This window comes from Salvelinus sp. IW2-2015, linkage group LG4q.2 (assembly GCF_002910315.2).
Source record: "Salvelinus sp. IW2-2015 linkage group LG4q.2, ASM291031v2, whole genome shotgun sequence".
NCBI lineage: Eukaryota > Metazoa > Chordata > Actinopteri > Salmoniformes > Salmonidae > Salvelinus > Salvelinus sp. IW2-2015.
In genome coordinates this window covers 9147289-9168272 of record NC_036843.1, presented here as the reverse complement: position 1 = coordinate 9168272, position 20984 = coordinate 9147289, and the positions used below count along the sequence as shown (strand labels likewise).

The following is a 20984-nucleotide window of genomic DNA, read 5'->3' as shown; positions in this document are numbered from 1 at the left end:
AGAAACACACCTGTCTATATAAGGTCCCACAGTTGACAGTGCATGTCAGAGAGGAAACTATACCAAAAAGTCCAAGGAACTGTGATTTGACTTGAAAAAAACTGTCCTTAGATCTCCAAGATAGAATTGTGATGAGGCATATATCTTGGGAAGGGTATAAAACCATTTCTAGAGTGTTGAAAGTTTCCAAGAGCACAGCGGTCTCCATGATTTGGAAATTGAAAAAATATGKMACTACCCAGACTCCGCCTAGAGCTGTCCGTCCAACCAAACTGAGAAACAGGGAAAAAGGGACCTTGGTCAGAGAGGTGGCCAAGAACCCAGTGATTACTTTGACAGAACTACAGAGTTCCTTGGCTGAGATGGGAGAACCTGCCAGAAGGACAACAGTCKCTACAGCACTTCACCAATCTGGGATTTYTGGTAGAGAGTGGCCAGACGGAAGCCACTCTTGAGAAAAAGGCACATGAAAGGCAAAAGATTCTGTGGTCTGATGAGAWTTTTTTWWAACTCAGCTCATCACCAATCTAACACCATCCCTACTGTGAASCATGGTGGTGGTAGCRTCATGCTATGGGGATGCTTTTTRGCGGCAGGGACTGGAAGACTGTTCAGGATAGATGSAACAATGWATGGAGCCAAATACAGGCACATCCTTGATGAGAACTTGCTTCAAAGTGCAAAYGACCTTAGACTKRGGYRAAGWTTTAYGTTCCAACAGGRCAATGACCCCAAGCATACAGCCAAAGCAATGCYGGAATGGCTCCAGAAGAAGAGTGTGAAAGTCCTTGAGTGGCCCAACCAAACCCCAGACCTGAATCTCATTGAAAATTGGTGGAAAGACTTGAAGATTGCTCCCCATCTAACTTAACAGAGCTGGAGAAAATCTGCAAGGAAGATTGGGAGACAATCCCCAAATCCATATGTGCAAAGCTGAGATAGACATACCCAAGACAACTCACAGCTCTAATCGCTGCCAAAGGAGCTTCTACAAAGTATTGACTCACTGTTATGAATACTTAGGTAAAATGTTACATTTCTATATTTCATTTTCAATAAACATGTTTTCCCTTTGTAAAAATTATTACAATGTTAACTTACTTTTAATCCGTCTGTCTGAATATTTCAAGACATGACAATTCTCTTCTCATCACTCATCTTGAAAAAYACGTATACTAAAAACTTCAATCAATCWGCCATCATTAACACAATGGAGAAACCGAATGAAAGTGCGTGGGCTACGGAGAGAAACAAAATGGTGCAGTTTTAGGCCATGTGCCGGAAAGTGATGAGGGCGCTGGAGAGGGGTGTGTACTAGTGGGTCTGGGCAGGTGTCATGTAGTTGATGTTTGTTATTTGTATGTTTTGTATTGTTTATAAAATATCAAATGTAATCTTACAAAAAATACCCAATCAGCTGTTGGAAAAAGTAAAGGGGCGTGAATACTTTCTGAAGCACTGTTTAAATATAAGTTGTATTGTTTTGCTATTCGAATGTTATTACGTGATCACGGTCATTTGGATGACCTATAAGGTCATCCAAAAATGTAAGATTGTGTGGTTTAGAGTTGGTGTACCTGATGAATGTACTGAAGAGGCGGTGGTGTTACGGATGATGCGAGCAGCACGGACTCTTCGTGCTGACACCGCTGCAAGGTCAGCCCATCATCCATATTACCTCAGAGGAGCAGGCCTGGAGGGAACACAGGGAAAGTGGGAAAGGGGATAGCAAAGAGGAGAAGGGGGTAGCGAGAGAGGAGAAATAGAGTGACAGAGAGCAAAAGAGAGAAATAGAGGAGAAGAAAGATGAGCAAAGAGAGAGAATAAAGAAAGAAAAGAGGAGGAGAGAAATGGAAAATGACAGATTAGCAGCAGATTTAAACCGGTTCAGGGAATAGAACCAAAAACGGAGAATAACAGAATTTTTCAAGGAAAGTAAAAGAACCAGGAATGAAATGATCTGCTAGTGTTCCGGAACAGAAACTGTTATTTTTCAAATCTTGAGAAACATGTGAAATAACGTATTTTAAGTTCGGGAGCATATTTTGCCTATAACCGCCTATGCAAAAGCACTTCATTCTGTCACTCAGAAACTTCCCCACACAGATGTCTGCCTGTCAGCCCTTTTATCTAGTGCTAGTTAAGGATACTATTATTATCACGTTTCACATTGGATTTATAAACACAGATAAATGTTATAAACTGTCTTGATGCTGTTGCCGCTGCACACACACAAGCTTTTATAGCTCTGGATCCAGGGTCGTTGCAGCCAATGTTTGGCATGTTCAAAGTTTCCTCCATATTAGCAGCTCCATAAGTAATGTAGCTACTATATAATGATTAATTTAGTGAAAGTAGAAATGATAGGCCTACACTAATATCCTAAAACATTATAATGCAACGTCATATCAATGATGGTTAACGCTTCAATCCTCTCCAGGTCACATTCCCTCTCTTTGCCTTGCTCCCCACCCACAACATTTCAGTTTCATCTCGCGCCCACACACTTGTTGTCCATCAAGTCAGAAAAACCCATTAGCATGCCCTGTCATTATAGCAAAGCTGCTCTATCACACACTGAATGGTGTGTTAATATTTAAGATGAGCTAAAAAAGAAAAACTAATGTTCGATCCACAGATTAAAATAGGAACAGAAAGAAACAAATAAACCTGGTACTTGGGGTTCGAACCGTCAGAACTTTATTTTGCTTGGTCAGAAACTGTAACGGAAACTAAACATTGAAAATAATTTTCGTTGCAACCCCTATTAGCGGGTTGAGTGATGGCTAGCTGTTAACACAGTGCTGCTGACATACAGGCTATTAGGCTCAATTGCTGTGGAGTTGAGGGACTGTCATATAATCGCACAATCCTCAGTGGCGTGTATTCGCTGGATTCCAAGGAAAGCCAGGCTGCCCAAAAACAACATGACCAATATTAAATTTTTGTATAAAAGACAAAAATTTATCATTAGTCTCTGTGTTTCATAATTTCTTCAAATTGCACAGAGGCTAATGCATCTCAACGGAGAAAGTATCCCGAGCGAGCAGAACAGCGCCCCTCTTGTCTCATATGGGTAAACCCAAATCTATCTATTCTATCACGTCAAAAAAAATATACATTTTCGCGTTTCCTTCATTGAATGCATGGAAACCAGCAACAAAATATATAAAAAATGTTAAATAGCCAATCACGTTAAGCTAAACGATGAGCTCAACTGTGAATGGTCGGCATAGGCTGTTGCAGATGCGACCACATTACACCACCACGCAGTCTAAAGTCACCGCCGCAGTTAAAATTCGACCAATCTCCTTTGTATGCAGCCGGACATGCTTTGTAGTAACCCAATTTACTAACTACCAACAGGTCTTTAATCCTGGTATCAGCTCTATTGTTCTTCCATCAGGTCCTAATGGCCTCGCGTACTCAGGGCGCTATGTCTCCATCAGTCCTAATGCCTGTACTCAGGGCGCTAATGTTCCTCAATCAGGTCCTATGGCCTGACTCAGGCTCTATTGTTCCATCAGGTCCTAATCGCCTGCTACTCAGGCTCATTGTCCTCCATCAGTGCAATGGCCTGGTACTCAGGCTCAATTAGTTCCATCAGTCCTAATGGCTGCTCCTCTATTTCTCAGGTCTAATCTGTACTCGGCTCAATGTTCAATCAGGTACTAATGCCTGGTAACTCAGCGCTCAATTTCTCCAATCAGTCCTAAATGGCCTGGTTACTCAGGGCTCTATTGATTCCTCCATCAGTCCTAATGGCCTGGTACTCAGGGCTCTATTGTTCCTCCATCAGGTCCTAATGGCCTGGTACTCAGGGCTCTATTGTTCCTCCATCAGGTCCTAATGGCCTGGTACTCAGGGCTCTAATGTTCCATCAGGTCCTAATGGCCTGGTACTCAGGGCTCTATTGTCCCTCCATCAGGTTCTAATGGCCTGGTACATCAATGCAAATACAATCTAAAATCACATCAAACACTTCTCATCAAAACAGTAGGCCTATCTTACTTTTAAAACTCACCTCACTGTGATGATCAATTTGAAGAAAGAAGTTCAACAGCAGGTTGAAACGGTGTAAAACATGGTTGTTGTTTCAAAGCCCAACACAATGAAATGCACAGCGCTTTCTAAGGTGATGATTAATTCAAAACACCCATTCACATATTAGAAATTATGCATAGGCTTATGAGCCCAAGCCCGAAAGAAAAACCTGAMTAAAAATGATGATTGTGCCGTTATACAAAACATGGTCTACTGCATATTATGCATGGCAGAAAAATGGATTGAAATAAGTATTCTTAATACAGTGCATTTGGAAAGTATTCAGACCACTTGACTTTCTCCACATTTTATTACTTTACAGCCTCTCTAAAAAAAAAAATTTTTTTATCCCCTCATTAACCTACACACAATACCCCATAACTGCAAAACAAAAACAGGTTTTTATGTTAGCAAACTTATTAAAAATTAAAAACTGATATCACATTTACATATGCATTTAGACCCTTTACTCAGTACTTTGTTGAAAAACCTTGCAGCGATTACAACCTTGACTCTTCTTGGGTATGRCGCTACAAGCTTGACAGACCTGTATTTAGGGAATTTCTCCCATTCTTCTCTGCAGATCCTCTCAAGCTTTGTCAGGTTGGATGGCTTCGCTGCACAGCTATTTTCAGGTCTCTCCAGAGATGTTCGATTGAGTTCAAGTCCAGGCTCTGGCTGCGGCCACTCAAGAACATTCAGAACCTTGATCCAGAAGCCATTTCCAGCGTTCTTGGCTGTAGTTGCTTAGTGTCATTGTCCTGTTGGAAGTGTGAACCGTCGCCCCCAGTCTGAGGTCCTGAGCATTCTGGAGCGGGTTTTCAATCAGGATCTCTCTGTTTTGCTCCATTCATCTTATCCCTTGATCCTGACGAGTCTCCCAGACCCCTGCAAGCTGAAAAAAACATCCCCCCACAGCACTGATGCTGCACCACGCAGTGGGCGTTGCACGGAAAGGGATGGTGCCAGGTTCCTCCAGACGTGCACGCTTGATAGTCAGCCAAAGAGTTTCAATCGTGGTATTCATCAGACAAGATTAATCTGTTCTCATGGTCGGAGAATGTTAATGTGCCTTTTGGCAAACTCCAAGCGGGCTTCATGTTGCCCTTTACTGAGGAGTGTCTTCCTCTCCCCAGTCACTCTACCATAAAGGCCTGATTGTGGAGTGCTGCAGAGAGGTTTCCTTCTGGAAAAGCGTTCTCCCATCGCCACAGAGACCTCTAGAGCTCTTCTCTAGAGCTCTCCCCCGACTGCTCAGTTTGCGCGCCGGCGTGCCAACTCAGGAGTCTTGTTCTGGTTCCAACTTTGCTTCCGTTTAAGAAGTGATGGAGGCCACGGTGTTCTTGGGACCTTCAATGCTGCAGAAATATTTTGGTAACTTTCCCAGATCTGTGCCATGGACACAGTCATGTCTCGGAACTTACGGAAATTCCTTCAACCTCATTGGTTGGTTTTTGCTCTTGACATGCACTGTCAACTGTGTTGAACTTAGATAGACAGGTGTGTGCCTTTTCACATAAGTCCAATCAATGGAATTACCACAGGTGAACTCCAATCAAGTTGTAAAACATCTCAAGGATGGTCAATGAAACAGGATAGCACCTGAGCTCAATTTCGAGTCTCATAGCAAACTCCTGAATTACTTATGTTTAAATAAGATTATGTTTTTTATTTTTAATAAATGTGCAAAAAAATTTCTAAAACCTGTTTTCGCTTCTCAATATGCGATATTGTGTAGATTGCTGAGGGAAAAAGTTTTTTTTTAGAATAAGCTTGCAACGCTAACAAAACGTGGAAAAAGTCAAGGGTTCTGAATATTTTTCAAAGCACTTATAACTAAATTATATATTAAATTAGTTTTGATTTAGAATGGACCATTACCATGCACCTGTCCCAGAAACGGGCAGGGGTCGGAAAAATACATTCATCACCACTTAAAAACATGGGTTAATTTTAATGCCACTCACTGTTGTAAAGCGAAGCTATGTGCTTAATATTAGGAAAGCTTGAGAAATAAATATAGTAAGCCTGGCCTATAGAAAGCTGATGGATCCTCTTTTTTTTAAATCATATGCTGCTATCAAAAACTCTGTTCTCTACGCAACTGCATAGCCTAATAGAAATGTTGCGCAAACCTGGGCTTCATGCTTATTTGATTTTCAATCACATTGTATTGATGCAGAGTGTTAGAGGACAAAGAATGCTGAGTGTACCAGCAATTAAGCAAGTTTGGTAGGGTAACAAATTACATCAGCAACATCAGAGCTTAAGTGTAGTTACAACCTTCGATTAACACGGTCACATGGAATTTGAATGGCGTTCGATTGACTCGTTGACTGCCGTGTTGCGGAAAAATGGTCACCGTAACAGCCCTCAGTCCAACGTTAATTAGATAAGCATATGATTGAATTTGATGACGTGAATCTGTTGAAGTTTGAAAAGTGCTGAATTGTAGGCAGCTCCTGTTTCTTTGCGAAACCTCTGATTCTAAATCAATAGTTGTTTAGTAGTCCAAAAAAATATTGGAAACATCTAACTTGATTGACCATTGCTGTAGGTTTATGTAACTTTCTCTACATGCAATATAGCTACGTGGACAAGATGTTGCTCTCCGGTTAGTGATGAAACACAAGTGTGGTTGACATTTATTCGTGCCAGTTTTCTTCTTATGTTCTCCGCTTTAGGCCTATATAATCACAGATCGCAAGGCATATGACACTGACAAGTTATAGAGCAACAACGCCAATTATCAAACAACATCGATTTAATATGTATTTTTGTCCCCTTGAGCTGTGGCTTCCCATTGATTTTAACCCAACCACACGAATACTGCCAGATCCTGTCACGAATCCTCATCTCAATTACAGCCAGAGGATTTGGATCAGTGTTTTTTTAGGTTACAGAGGAAGAGCACACACTTCTTCAAAAACTATCAGCTAGAAAAAACACCAAAAGAATCATCATCTACCCTTGGAATGTTATCTATTTTATTTATATATCATTATAATATTATGCATGTGCTTCCTGTCCAATTGTTCTTTTACTAAGGATTTTTTTAGTTTACTGTGCTAGTGTAATAGGTCCCACCATAACCAATTCTCAACTGAAAGTTGAAACGTCCAGCTTAATTCATTAGCCTAACGAAATGTTCTAAATGTACAAGTTCCTCACCTTGTATCACACATTGACAAGATAATCAGTTGTATTGCGTGTCTCAACCCGTCTCTTGAAGAGGGCCCAGGCGAGATACTTTTACATCGAGCAGCCTGGTAGACAAGCCAGAGTGCCTGTTAGACACACATGAGCGATGACGAAGCAGTAGTTGTGAAGTCCCCACTACCATAATCTTCTCCATCCCCATGCCCTCGATGTCCCCGACTTAGGGCATCCGACTCCAGCTTTTCCTGGAGGACTAGGAAAGATCCATAACACATCAAATATACACATTCATACGTTTTCTTAATGAAACTTTGATGAAAGTCTCCAAGTCAGGCTACAGGACAATAGTGATGCAGTTAGTTATTCAACACATGCATTGATTTGATGGCAAAGTGGTTGGAGAGAACTTGATCTAGGAGAAAAGCAAGTTATAAAAAGATCTACCAGATCTGTATCAGGGCTGGTCAAGGACTTGGAGGAGCACCTGACATCTCTTCATAATTATTAGCACACGACAGGGATGTCTAGGGTTAATAGAGGCAGGACGGAGGAAGAGACAAGAGAGGAGATACAGTGCGTATTAGCCTAGATCCACTGAGCAATGCACAGATGATGGCCACAGGCCACAAAAAACAAGCGCGCCAATGAATCATATAAATGTGTTTCCCCCACTTAAGAGCGGACACAATAGAAAAGGTATGCAAAGTGTAAAGTGTCAATCTAAGCCTATCATCGTAAACTAGCCTGCAGTAATTATGGTGGGTTTACACATGCTGGTATTGGATCCATAATGTTAGGATCACTAAATTGCTCCCAATTCACTGGCTACCATCTTAAATGAACACCCATTGCCAAGAAACAGACTTAAAATACCCTTGTCCTGGTTGGATATTGGCGCCGCCCAGAGTCCGATACAGACTTTTCTAGAGGCAACTTGTGATCGAGAGACAGTCTGAGGTGTGTGTGTGGTGTGTTTGTACATCCGGTGCGTGCGTGCTTGTGTGTGTTGCGTACGTGTATGCCTGCATGTGTTGTGTGAGATATAGCTGTCCTGAGCGTGGACCTTGGAGGCTCTGAAGCAGAAGCGTGGAGAGGAAAGTTGTACACGATCTTCCCCGTCTGCGAGCACCACCCCCCCTCTCCTCCGTCAGGGCCAGGTAGTGCCAGTGGTGCACGGTGGCGGGACGAGAAGGGCTGACCCAGCGAATCGTGACTCCCGCTCCTTCCAGCTGCTTCCAGGGGCACAGAGACGGCCGCACACACACAACACACACACACACACACACACACACACACACACACACACACACACACACACACACAACGGTATCAAGAACAACAACAAGCCCCTAGAAGCATTATATCCCCTAATTAGTTTGTGTACACATGATGAACTAGCTGCCAGACTAGCTGTTAAGTAGCTGGCATCATGTCATGTGCATAGATAATTACTAAATGGCTGAAAACACCTAAATAATTAGGCATGTAATACCCATTTTTATGACTAGACATTGCCCAGTTGCTTACATCAAAACAAAACTGTGTCAAAGTCATAGCAGATTAAACATGGATGACAAATTCCAGATCTGACAGTGCAGGGCATATCTGAGAGGAAAGTGATATTGAATCTTTCAAATACTTTACAAATGGCTGGTGTCAAAAAGCATAATGAAACATCAAAGTGAGTCGGCGCAGAGGGAGGCGGGGAGGGAGGGAGAGAAAGAACAAATAGAGAGAAAATGGAGGGAATAAAAAGAGCTGAACTCACCTGATTCTGAGAGGCTCCAGYCTCCACARAGACCTGGCCTTGGCTCCTGCATTCCCCGTCTCATAGTTCACTATCCTGGGGGCACGAGAGGTGCATGAAAGGTCTGGATCACTGCAATGTTTTAATACTGCCACAGGCTCATAATGGTCTCAAGGTCATGTTTTATGACTTTAGCARGATTCCATCTCTGACTGCTTTATTCCCTTCTGTCACAGTGATATCAGGTCAGAGGAAGGAAGGCTCAGAATGGGACCTCAGATGAACCTTAATATTTACCCTCCCGGCACCAGCGCACATCCTTCATCCAGGACACCCACGTAACCAACGGAGACCGAGAGCAACACTGTCTAATAATGATGTGGGTGACTGGCTCCAGAGATAAAAAGGATCTTTCATGGTCCTTGTTGACTGTTTGGACTATGTTTGATGGACCTTTATGAAAATGTAAGGTCTTAAGAAAATGCTCCCTTTCAAGGACTAAGCAGAAAGCCAAGGCTGACAACCAATATTTATTCAGCAGCATATTATTGCCACACACAAACAGTGAGCTAAAAATTGACAGTGGGACTGGGAGGAAGATGAAGAGTCCTTCACATGTCTTCGGCGCCTGGCCATGTTTATACGGACTAGAGCACTGTCTCCCTGACCCCCATGTGCCATTTCCCTCTGCTACCTTGCTGGCTGTCATCACTAGCGCTGTGTGACTATAGAAAGCAAGGCAGACATTTTTCTGTGCTTCTCTCAGACCCAGCTTCACACTGAGTAGTGACAGACCCAGCGTCAGCCAGACAAATTAGCCTGATTTGATTTTAGGTCACATTCACAACAGACTAAGGGGAAAACTAATTTCTTAAGAGTCTTTTTAGCCGTTTCCCAGCTGTAGGTCTCACCTCTGTTGTTCATCACTCTGGTCAGACCCTGGGATGGTCAAAACCTCATCATGACCATGGAACAGACGCAACACATGGCCACCCAGCAGGTAACCTTTAGGAGGATGGATTAACAGCACCTTTAATTTATACCCACAACATTTCAAACAACATTATAAGCCAGTGACGCTAAATGAACCGTTGGACCTACCCTCCTCCACGTTGCTGCCGGAGCAGGTGGGGTGGACGTTCCACAGAGTCTGCATGAAGGACGCGTCCACCTGGATGTTGCCATTGGAGATGGACAGGTGCTGGTGAAAACAGAGGAACATTATGTTACACACACTATCAAGAACTACAGTATGGGACACACTATCAGTAGGCCTATACTGCAGGGCCTATGTCAAATACCCAGTTTGATTCAAGGAATTGGGCCAGGCTACAACTCAGAGGTTTGTCTATGCATGCATTGGAGGGTGTGATAGGAAGGCTGTTATCGCTGAAGTAGATTTAGAATCATTCATCAAACTGGAGAGAGGCTGGCACTGGAGAGTGGACTCGGGAATCTGCCAGTTTCTAGGGTTCTGGGTTTGTGTGTGCATGCGCCAGACACTTGGGGAACTCTCCACCTCCCTCCTCCATTACTGGACCTGGAGGTGCTGTAGGCCTGGTTAGAGGGAGCATCTCACTGGTGACAGAAGAGCCCGGAGCCGTGGCAGTAACAGTAACATGATAGTGGGACTCTGGCTTAGCGAGGGCTGCCATACCCCTACTGAAGGCCCATAAACATGGGCTTGGCTGGGCTGGCTGTTGTCACACTCTCCCTGCGTCATGCTGGAGATGTTTTCCAGGCCCAGCATGCCAAGGCGCTGAGGCCCACACAGTGGGAATAACACAGGGATGTCTGGGTCTGGGAGATACTCATAGACGGGCCTGAAGAGGAACAGGGGAGCAGGGCTGGCCAGGCTGCACAGTGTAGGGAAGGAGGGATAGGGGACAGAGTAAGGTAGGGTACAGTAGCTGTTCAGTTTGACAGTATTGCTCTCGCCATCCCAGCTCTACATGCGTGGCCTTCCCCTGCTCTTTCTTAGCTTCCTATCCCAAATGTCTGGTCTGCTTTAATGGACAGATTGAACTGTGTGGGAGGGAGACACCTTCAGTCCAAGAACACGATCTACAATCTTTGGCTAACCTACAGGATTGAATGGCATTATGGGACTGTTCAATGGGGATGGACACTTTAAATAGCCTATATGTATTATTCTTAATGAAATGTTTATAGACTGAGGGTGTACTCACAAGGTATCGTTCTGATGACACGCTGACAAGGATGAGGTCATCTCCGATGCGTACCTTCTCGCCCTCTGACCTCTGTTTGGAAGCAGGATGGATGGTCCACCAACAGGCTTCACCTGACGGAGCACAGAAACACTGGTGGGGTCACATGCCTGAATAATGTTATTTATAAATCTATGATCTACATCAGTGGTTCTCAATTGGTTTTGCATCAGGGCCCAAATTGAACCAGGTTGTCTCAGTCGCAACCCAATATTCACATCCCAATTTTTGGGGGCTAAATGCAATCTGGAAAACTATTTTTAATGCTATATTGWTAGTAAATGTAGCAATTATATGACAAGGGAACAACATTCCCATCTTTTTCATTGTCAATAATTATATTTTGCCCAATTTCCTGATGAAGAATGTTAATAAGTTCACTGGTTTGAGACCACAAAATCAACCAAATCCACAAACTGCGCTGCTATATTCCAYATTAAAAATACTGTTATTGAAGAAAAATAGTTCAGAGATTAAATTATAAAAAATGTAGGTTCATTATCATTTCTACACTGGGTTTTTTTCCTGGTTTTAGTTGTTTAAGTTCAAACGACTATTTTTGCACAAAAAAAACAAAAATATATACACTGAACAAAAATATAAACAGAACATGTAAAGTGTTGGTCTCCTGTGTCATGAGCTGAAATAAAAAAATACGTAAAATGTTCCATTCGCCAAGATAATCCATCCACCTGACATATCAAGAAGCTGATTAAACAGCATGATCATTACACAGGTGCACCTGGTGCTGGGGACAATAAAAGGCCACTCTAATATGTGCAGTCTTGTCACGCAACACAATGCCACAAATATCTCAAGTTTTGAGGGAGCATGCAAATGGCATGCTGACTGCAGGAATGTCCACCAGAGCTGTTGCCAGAGAACTGAATGTTCATTTCTTTATCATAAGCCACCTCCAACATTGTTGTAGAGAATTTGGCAGTATGTCCAACCGGCCTCAACTGCAGACCACGTGTAACCACGCAAGCACCGGTTTCAACTGTACCGGGCAGATGGCAGAAAGCGTGTATGCCATCGTGTGGGCGAGTGGTTTGCTGATGCCAAACGTTGTGAACAGAGTGCCCCATGGTGGTGGTGGGGTTATGGTATGGGCAAGCATAAGCTTGTACATTTTATTGAGTACAATTTGAATGCACAGAGATACCGTGATGAGATCCTGGAGRACCATTGTCGTGCCATTTATCCCCCGCCATCACATCATGTTTCAGCATGATAATGCACGGCCCCATGTTGCAAGGATCTGTACACAACTCCTGGAAGCTGAAAATGTCCCAGTTCTTCCATGGCCTGCATACTCACCAGACATGTCACCCATTGAGCATGTTTGGGGTGCTGTTGATCGATGTGTATGACAGCGTGTTTCCCGTTCCCACCAATATTTTGCAACTTCGCACAGCCATTGAAGAGAAGTGGGACAACATTCCACAATCAACAGCCTGATCAACTCTATGTGAAGGAGATGTGTCGCGCTGCATGAGGCAAATGGTGGTCACATCAGATACTGACTGATTTTCTGATCCACACCCCTACCTGTTTTTTTTAAGGTATCTCTGACCAACATATGCATATCTGTATTCCCAGTCATGTGAAATCCATAGAGTCAGGCCTAATACATTTATTTCAATTGACTGATTTCCTTATATGAACTGTAACTCAGTAAAATCATTGAAATTGAAATTGTTGCGTTTATATTCTTGTTCAGTGTACATACACAGAAAGTTGAACCTGTAACTACTGTTTGGGGATAGATGACAACGGTGAAAGCAACACACACAAGCGAGCACAGCTTAGACACGTAATTACATTTAAKACACACAAATGTATTCACACAAACTCTAATATACTGTAAGCCCACTCACACTTAACATAAGCACCATAGCAACCAGCCTTCCAATAGGTGGAGAGCCAGACCATCTTATACATCTCTATGAGACAAATGAGCTGAGCCTCGACATTGTGACAAAGAGCCAATCGAAGACATTTATTTTAGTCTGCTAGGAATGTTTTCAGGGGASATATCCTAGGGAATAAATAACTGAAATCTCTGCAAATGTGGTACATTTCCTACAATATAGGAAACCGTAAATCCCTCTTTTCATGCAGTGCTTAAGAGAATCTGAAATGAATACTGGGGCAGGTCAAATCCTACATGAGTCGAAGTCCCAGTCAGAACCCCAGCTATAAGTGACTGTGTGCTAGTGACCCTAGAGCCAGATAGAGGAGGTTTTACCTGTTGAGTCCTCCTGCAGCCCCACATCAAAGGACAGCTTATCTGTCTGTGACCTTGAAGTCTTCAAACAGGTCAGATACTGCAATGTATAGATACACATCAAAGCAACATGAAAACGATGATCAAAAGAGTCACACAACTCTGCTGTAGCATTCAGAACTGGAACAAATATCAGTACGACATATGCAACAAATATTCCTATCAAATGTGATAAAACAGTAACTATGAAATAGTAACACATAGAATAATGACAAAACAGTCCCCGGTCCTTGGGTATCGTATGAGAGTGTGCGTGCAGTGCAGTCTCACCATAGCGCTAAAGGAGTGCCTCAGGAGGATGGCGTGTCCATACAGAAGTGTTCTGTGTCCACCGCCCTGAGCCGCCTGTGGAGACAGCACAACACCCATCACACACCAGACACACTATAAGACAGGATGTCCCCCGTGACCTCTCTGTCTCTCCCTTTCACTCTCTCTCTCTCCATCTGCATCACAGTTAGAGAACTAAGACTATGATGACTTCACACAAGGCAGGGGGCCACAGACTGACCCAGCCTGCCCCTCTCAGCCTGTCCTCTCCTCTCTGACGATGGTCCTGAAGTCCACAACACAACACTGAAAGCATGCAGTCAGACATGTCACTCAGGGGATACGCCTGCTYCCTGTATCCATGGAGAAGAATACAGATGATCGTCACACGGCTGCAGGTAAAAAGGAAGGGGGGTGAGAAAGAGAGAGCTCTCTGCCTCTAATGCGTTGGTAACAAAGACCTTGTGTTACAGTAAGAAGGGTCTGGTTTGTGACGAAAGCACTAGGAGAGAAAAGACACAAGGTTCCACTGCGGTTTCACAGCAGTTTGAGGAGATGGGTAGGGGAAAGAGTGATGTGAGGTCACTACTTGGGCTCTGCTTGCAAACYTGTCCCTTCGTTCTGCAGGCAACCATGTGTTACTCACCTTTCTTATGAGCCTCTATGGAGCAGTAAGGTAAGAGAAAGTTACATTACTGAGAAGGGTATGTAAGTTAAAGAAAATATATGAGTTTGTCTCCTTCTGTCCTATCCACAGTATTGTAAACTGCGTATAGTCTCTGTTGGTCAATCATAGACGGTGACGTGCTGTGCAAGATCTTATTTGTGACATAATAGATTTTGCATGCCAGTGTCTTCTTAACCAAACACACCGTGCACCCTSTATCTGTGCTGCTTTTGCTAAGACAATAGCCTCCAGTTCAATGCAGTTGCCATGGATTATCAGACTGCAGCAGTGCCAGCACCATGTCAGGCTGTTCAGGCTTCCTGAGGGATAGTTTAATGTGCATCGGGCATATCCCGCTGCATTCAACTCAACACAATCTGAGAGAACTAGACCAGCTCTAAACATAACATTTATCCTAACCTCACACCATCCACAGCTGTGGCAGCCTCAGATTCCTCTGTCCCTAGCGTCCCTGGCCCAGAAGGGGAAAGGCTATTTGATCTAAGGCGGGGGGAAACGATCTCCCCCCCAGCTGTTGCCAGGAGATGACATGCTGACATCAATTGAGAAAGCGTGACCTTTAGCAGCACGTCACCCCCCTGCGTTTATGCAGCAGCCACCAGGGTGACAGCAATGGGGTTTCTCTCAAAGGTGGCACTGAAATACCACTGCACACRCTGCCCTGCCACAGGGTATCAGCTTCACCCTGCCTTACCCTGACTCACCCTGGGCACTTCAGTCACTGACTCCGACAGATTGACCTTTGATCCTTAGCCCAGTAAACAAAGTTATGAAATCACAAGTGTGTTCACTGCTCTATTTGGACACGTTAGAGGAACTTCACACAGAATTCCATTTGGGGTCACTAGCTGAAACKGAGCTAAATGGATGTTTGATAGCTTACTTCTGCAACGGTTTTCTGAGCCTTGTGTGTTCACAATATCTATAACCCCTCAAACAAACACMAATATTAGTCCGAAATACCATTACTAAGATCCTATTCCACTTTAAGGAATCCCTGCCTATTAGTAGAGACCAGCTGAATACGGTATATCAATAAGTTATTTCTTCTTTAAGTCAATACCCTCCACTGTAGCTCATCTGCTCAATGACAGAATATTGATTCCAGAATCATGACACATTCAACTACTATTTTCCCTTCGTGGTGTTTCCTCCATTGACAATTTGGAGCAGGAACAGAGGAATGGAGAGGGTTAGTGAAAAGAGATGCATATGAGGAGAGAGAATTTACGGAGATAAAACCCAGTGTTCAAATGTTTTCTCCAGACCAGGTCTGAATCAGTCTCCACAGCATTCCTTAGAGAGAGGACAATAGTGCATCAAGGAGAAACAGTGATTAAAGGCCTTCCCTCTGGTTATATTGAACTGGTCATGTTAAATGAAGTTACTACACAAGTGTAGATGCAAGGGGGTTAAGAGTGGCACGTAGAAAGCAGCTTAGCTATTGCAAACAAGCAGTTTCACTTGAAAACGTCTCACTAAGCTTTAAGGGCACATTAAGCGCTCATGAAGGCCAAGTCTGCCTGTGCTTTGCTCTTGCCAAAGGGCTTTTCCAGTTCACACAGCCGTGATGGAACCAATCAGGCTTGATTTTTTAATTCCCCATCATCTGGAGTCCAGTGTGGTCGCTAAGCTGCAGCATTGACAAGTCCATTTATCTTTGAACTCAACTCAAAGAGTACGAAGATCCACAGCTTAAATTATGGAAATTCTTCCTATCATTAGCAGTTTGGCAAGGCAACAACGAGTTGGGGTTGCTTCACTTCCCAAATATAATAACTCTTTTTTGAATCCTTCTAAATGTCAGTGTATTGATTTCTACAGTCATAATTCATGTAATGTAGCTCACTATTGTATGCCTGAAGTTAGGTGCAGAATTTGTGAACAGGTAAGAATTTGTTGGTAATATTCAGGGATTCTGGACTTACTTCTAAATCCCCTAAGGAAGGACTGAAGACTGACATTCATCTGATGTTAATCCAGGAGAGGTGTAGCACGTTCTCTTTGGCCAGAAGAAATGTGAGCAGTAAATGTTGAGCGAGACCATTTGTATGGCAAGTCTATACCCGGTTCCATTTGTCTTTGTCATGTTGCTAAGTGCTGTGACACAAATCGACTCACTTCTTTAAATAAATCCATAATGYCATTAGACATTTCAGCAGCATACGCATTCATGTTTGCATATAAAAACACACTAGCTTTCTGTGGGGAATCTATTTTTTTTCCTGAAGGGACTRTTGTAACCCTAGGATACATTTCCAATGAAAATGGGAGAGCAAGCTGCTAGCATGACTAAACAGCCATGCGCTAGAGAGGTGACAGGAGAGGAGAATGGAATGAATGGTGAACATACCCATCGGTYCTTTCCTCGAGGCTAACAGGTGGAGAGATGAACAGAACACAATGGATGAACATAGCAATGGTAACAGCACAGCTCTGTTACAGCTGACTAATGAAAACCAAGAGCAAATGTTCGCAAAGAACAGCACAGTTTTAACAGAAATGATTGTACCAATTAAGATCACTGTATCAGAAATGCTTTACTTATCTGTCTATTAAAATAAATGAGAATACAACTGACCACAGAGGAATGAGATGATAAATGATCTAGTAATTATAAATTCTTGGCTCACTCTACTGATACAATATACTGTTATCACTAAAATACAACATCCTGCAACTGGTAATGAACTACCGAARGACCAGAGGCACACTGAAACAATTTCTTTATACTCATTTCAGAAAGATACAGAAGTAAGATCAGTACAGCACTGCAACCTGGAAAAGTACGRCATCATACCAAAATGGGTGAGAAATTAGCATATTTTCATATCTACCCACCATCCTTCCTCTGAAACATTAAACATGACATTTTAGGACAAGCAGCGTTTAGGTTGCTCCCTGCAAGAGGAGCATGGCGAGAGCAGCGTGGTAATGCTGTGTTTCTGTAGGGCTGCCTTGTAATCACAATGTCCCAAACACATGACTGTGGACTAAGGAAATAGGTCTTTCATCCTTTGTACTTACTATAACTGCCTGTTCAGAGGAGATAGGGAGGTAGTGTAGAGACCTGCTTTGACTACAAATACATTAGCTACAGTACATACACATATGAACTTGCTCAACAATGTCCATATGTATGTCCATTCAATGAGATTGCCTCCATTACCTCATGTGTGTGTACGCGACAGTGACTCTGTCATCTGGACATGTTTGCTTCTCTGYGCCTGGTGTATAAAAAAGGTAGCTACAGAGCAATTCTACTTTATAATGGAAATTATACTGTAGCTTTGAGAGCTTTTCTTTTCAGCCTCATTGTTAATCAMATGGTCAACCTCCCAGCACAGGGCAGAAACACTTCCGGAAAGCTGCAGCAAAGAGGTACTTTGCCTCTTGACGACTTTCATCCACATTACAATTCATGGAGGGCTCAACCTCCCAGCGCCCAGGTCTCCAGGCCATTGTAATAGGCCAATTCCTCTCATTTATCTCCCTCAAAGAGAAAAAAAATGTTCGAACATAAAACTGAGGCAACTCCAGTCACCGTAATAAACWATTTCATAACATGACCCTGAAATCCTGAAATGAATCAAATGGAAAATGTGAAACAGGGTATGTTCAGTAGTTTCCCTTTGCGCAGAGAGCACTTTGTGAAAATACTCCTCTCTGCTGTCTGCCCTGGGGTAGGAGTGTGTGTATAGATGCTGTGGTAGWGGGACAGTACTCACCCCTTCACTGTTCTGGCCAGTCTTAGCAAGCATCTCCTGCAGGGCCCGCACAGAGAGAGACTGCTCCAGCACAAAGTTGCAGATGCATAGGTCTGGAGGGACATACTGGAAGAGACAGGAGGGGGTAATCAGGGTTAGGGTTGTATGCAGTGGTTCCCAAACTTTTTATAGTCCCGTACCCCTTCAAACATTCAACCTCCAGCTGAGTACCCCCTCTAGCACCAGGATCAGCGTACTCTCAAATGTTGTTTTTTGCCATCATTGTAAGCCTGCCACACACGCACTATACAATACATTTATTAAACATAAGAATGAGTGTGAGTTTGTCACTTCCCACGAGCCGGGTCGTGACAAAGAGCTCTTATAGGACCATGGCACAAATAATAATAATAATAACAATAATAATCAATAATTTTGCTCTTTATTTAGTCATCTTACATATAAAACTTTATTTGTTCATCGAAATTGTGAATAACTCACCACAGGTTAATGAGAAGGGTGTGCTTGAAAGGTTGCACATAACTGCAATGTTGGGTTGTATTGGAGAGTCTCAGTCTTAAATCATTTYCCACACACAGTCTGTGCATGCATTTAGTTTTCATGCTAGYGAGGGCCGAGAATCCACTCTCACATAGGTAAGTGTTTGCAAAGGGCATCAGTGTCTTAACAGCGCGACTTGCCAAGGCAGGATACTCTGAGCGCAGCCCAATCCAGAAATCTGGCAGCGGCTTCTGATTAAATTCAATTTTCACAGAACCGCTTGTTGCGATTTCGATGAGGCTCTCTTGTTCAGATATCGGTAAGTGGACTGGAGGCAGGGCATGAAAGGGATAACAAATCCAGTTGTTCGTGTCATCTGTTTCGGGGGAAAGTACCTGTGTAATTGCCCACCCAACTCACTCAGGTGCTTCGCAATATCACATTTGACATTGTCAGTAAGCTTGAGTTCATTTGCACACAAAAAAATCATACAATGATGGAAAGACCTGTGTGTTGTCCTTGTTAATGCAGACAGAAAAGAGCTCCAACTTCTTAAACATAGCCTCAATTTTGTCCCRCACATTGAATATAGTTGCGGAGAGACCCTGTAATCCTAGATTCAGATCATTCAGGTGAGAAAAAACATCACCCAGATAGGCCAGTCGTGTGAGAAACTCATCATCAAGCATGCGGTCAGACAAGTGAAAATTATGGTCAGTAAAGAAAACTTTAAGCTCGTCTCTCAATTAAAAAAAAACGTGTCAATACTTTGCCCCTTGATAACCAGCGCACTTCTGTATGTTGTAAAAGCGTTACATAAATGCCCATATCATTGCATAGTGCAGAAATTACACGAAAGTTCAGGGGGCCTTGCTTTAACAAAGTTAACCATTTACACTGYAGTGTCCAAATGTCTTTCAAGCTGTCAGGCATTCCCTTAGCAGCATTCCCTTAGCCTCTCGGTGGATGTTGCAGTGTACCCARGTGGCTTCAAGAGTAACTGCTTGCACGCGCGTTAGAGATTTGGAACTCTTTCTTATTGGTTTATTACTTCACTTCCTCTTGAACTTGCAACTTGCAGACGTGTTGCTGTGCGTTTTGTTGCCAACCTTACTTTGCTACCTGACAACTTTACGGTTTTTACTTTTTAATTACCGTTTATATTTTCAGTTTTTCCCTCACAAATTTTTTATTTCTTTTTTCATTCAACCTCTAACTCCTCTAGCTCCACAATGAAATAGGGTGCAGGCGCAGTATGGTTGACAATGCTGGGGAAAGGCCAAAAAAAACTGTACAGACAATGCCTCCATCAAACAACTGTTTCACGAGCATCAGTGATATGGCAGGAGATGTTTGAAAAAATTACACCTTTGGCATACAAGGCAGTGAATTTTATGCGTTACAGCTGGATGAGTCAACAGACGTGGCGGGCCTGGCACAGCCTCCTGGTATATGTCCGTTAAGTTGTATTTATGTATTTATATAGCCCTTCGTACATCAGCTTGATATCTTCAAAGTGCTGTACAGAACCCAGCCTAAAACGCCACAAGCAAGCAATGCAGGTGTAGAAGCACGGTGGCTTAGGAAAAACTCCCTAGAAAGGCCAAAACATAGGAAGAAACCTAGAGAGGAACACAGACTATGAGGGGTGGCCAGTCCTCTTCTGGCTGTGCCGGGTGGAGATTATAACAGAACATGGCCAAGATGTTCAAATGTTCATAAATGACCAGCATGGTCAAATAATAATAATCACAGTAGTTGTTGAGGGTGCAGAAGTCAGCACCTCAGGAGTAAATGTCAGTTGGCTTTTCATAGCCGATCATTAAGAGTATCTCTACCGTTCCTGCGGTCTCTAGAGAGTTGAAAACAAGAGGTCTGGGACAGGTAGCACCGTCCGGTGAACAGGTCAGGGTTCCATAGCCGTAGGCAGAACAGTTGAAACTGGAGCAGCAGCACGGCCAGGTGGACTGGGACAGCAAGGAGTCATCATGCCAGTTCGTCCTGAGGCTGGTCCTAGGGCTCAGGTCCTCCGGAGAGAGAGAAGAGAAAGAGAGAGAATTAGAGAGAGCATACTTAAATTCACACAGGACACCGGATAAGACAGGAGAAGTACTCCAGATATAACAAACTGACCCTAGCCCCGACACATAAACTACTGCAGCATAAATACTGGAGGCTGAGACAGGAGGGTCAGGAGACACTGTGGCCCCATCCGATGATACCCCCGGACAAGGCCAAACAGGAAGGATATAACCCCACCCACTTTGCCAAAGCACAGCCCCCACACCACTAGAGGAAATATCTTCAACCACCAACTTACCATCCTGAGACAAGGCCGAGTATAGACCCA

General features: G+C 43.3%; 2 protein-coding genes across 2 annotated transcripts in view; both read right to left on the bottom strand.

Annotated features, from left to right (window-relative positions):
- The window catches only part of LOC111962962 (signal-induced proliferation-associated 1-like protein 1), a 19156-nt gene extending 17483 nt beyond the window's left edge, over nt 1–1673 (bottom strand). The window contains 2 exon segments of the mRNA XM_070443284.1: nt 398–450; nt 1578–1673. Of these exon segments, the coding sequence (XP_070299385.1) occupies nt 398–450; nt 1578–1673 (149 nt within the window).
- A 6-nt stretch (nt 1674–1679) lies between these two features.
- On the bottom strand, nt 1680–17888 carry LOC111962961 (ryanodine receptor 3-like). Its single transcript, XM_070443283.1, has 10 exons — nt 17812–17888; nt 13980–14130; nt 13739–13813; nt 13430–13508; nt 11140–11252; nt 10052–10151; nt 9862–9955; nt 8972–9046; nt 8218–8276; nt 1680–1693 (listed from the first exon to the last, which is right to left on the bottom strand). Exons 1-10 carry the CDS (start codon nt 17886–17888, stop codon nt 1680–1682), a joined length of 837 nt encoding a protein of 278 aa, XP_070299384.1.
- Nucleotides 17889–20984: the final 3096 nt, after the last annotated feature.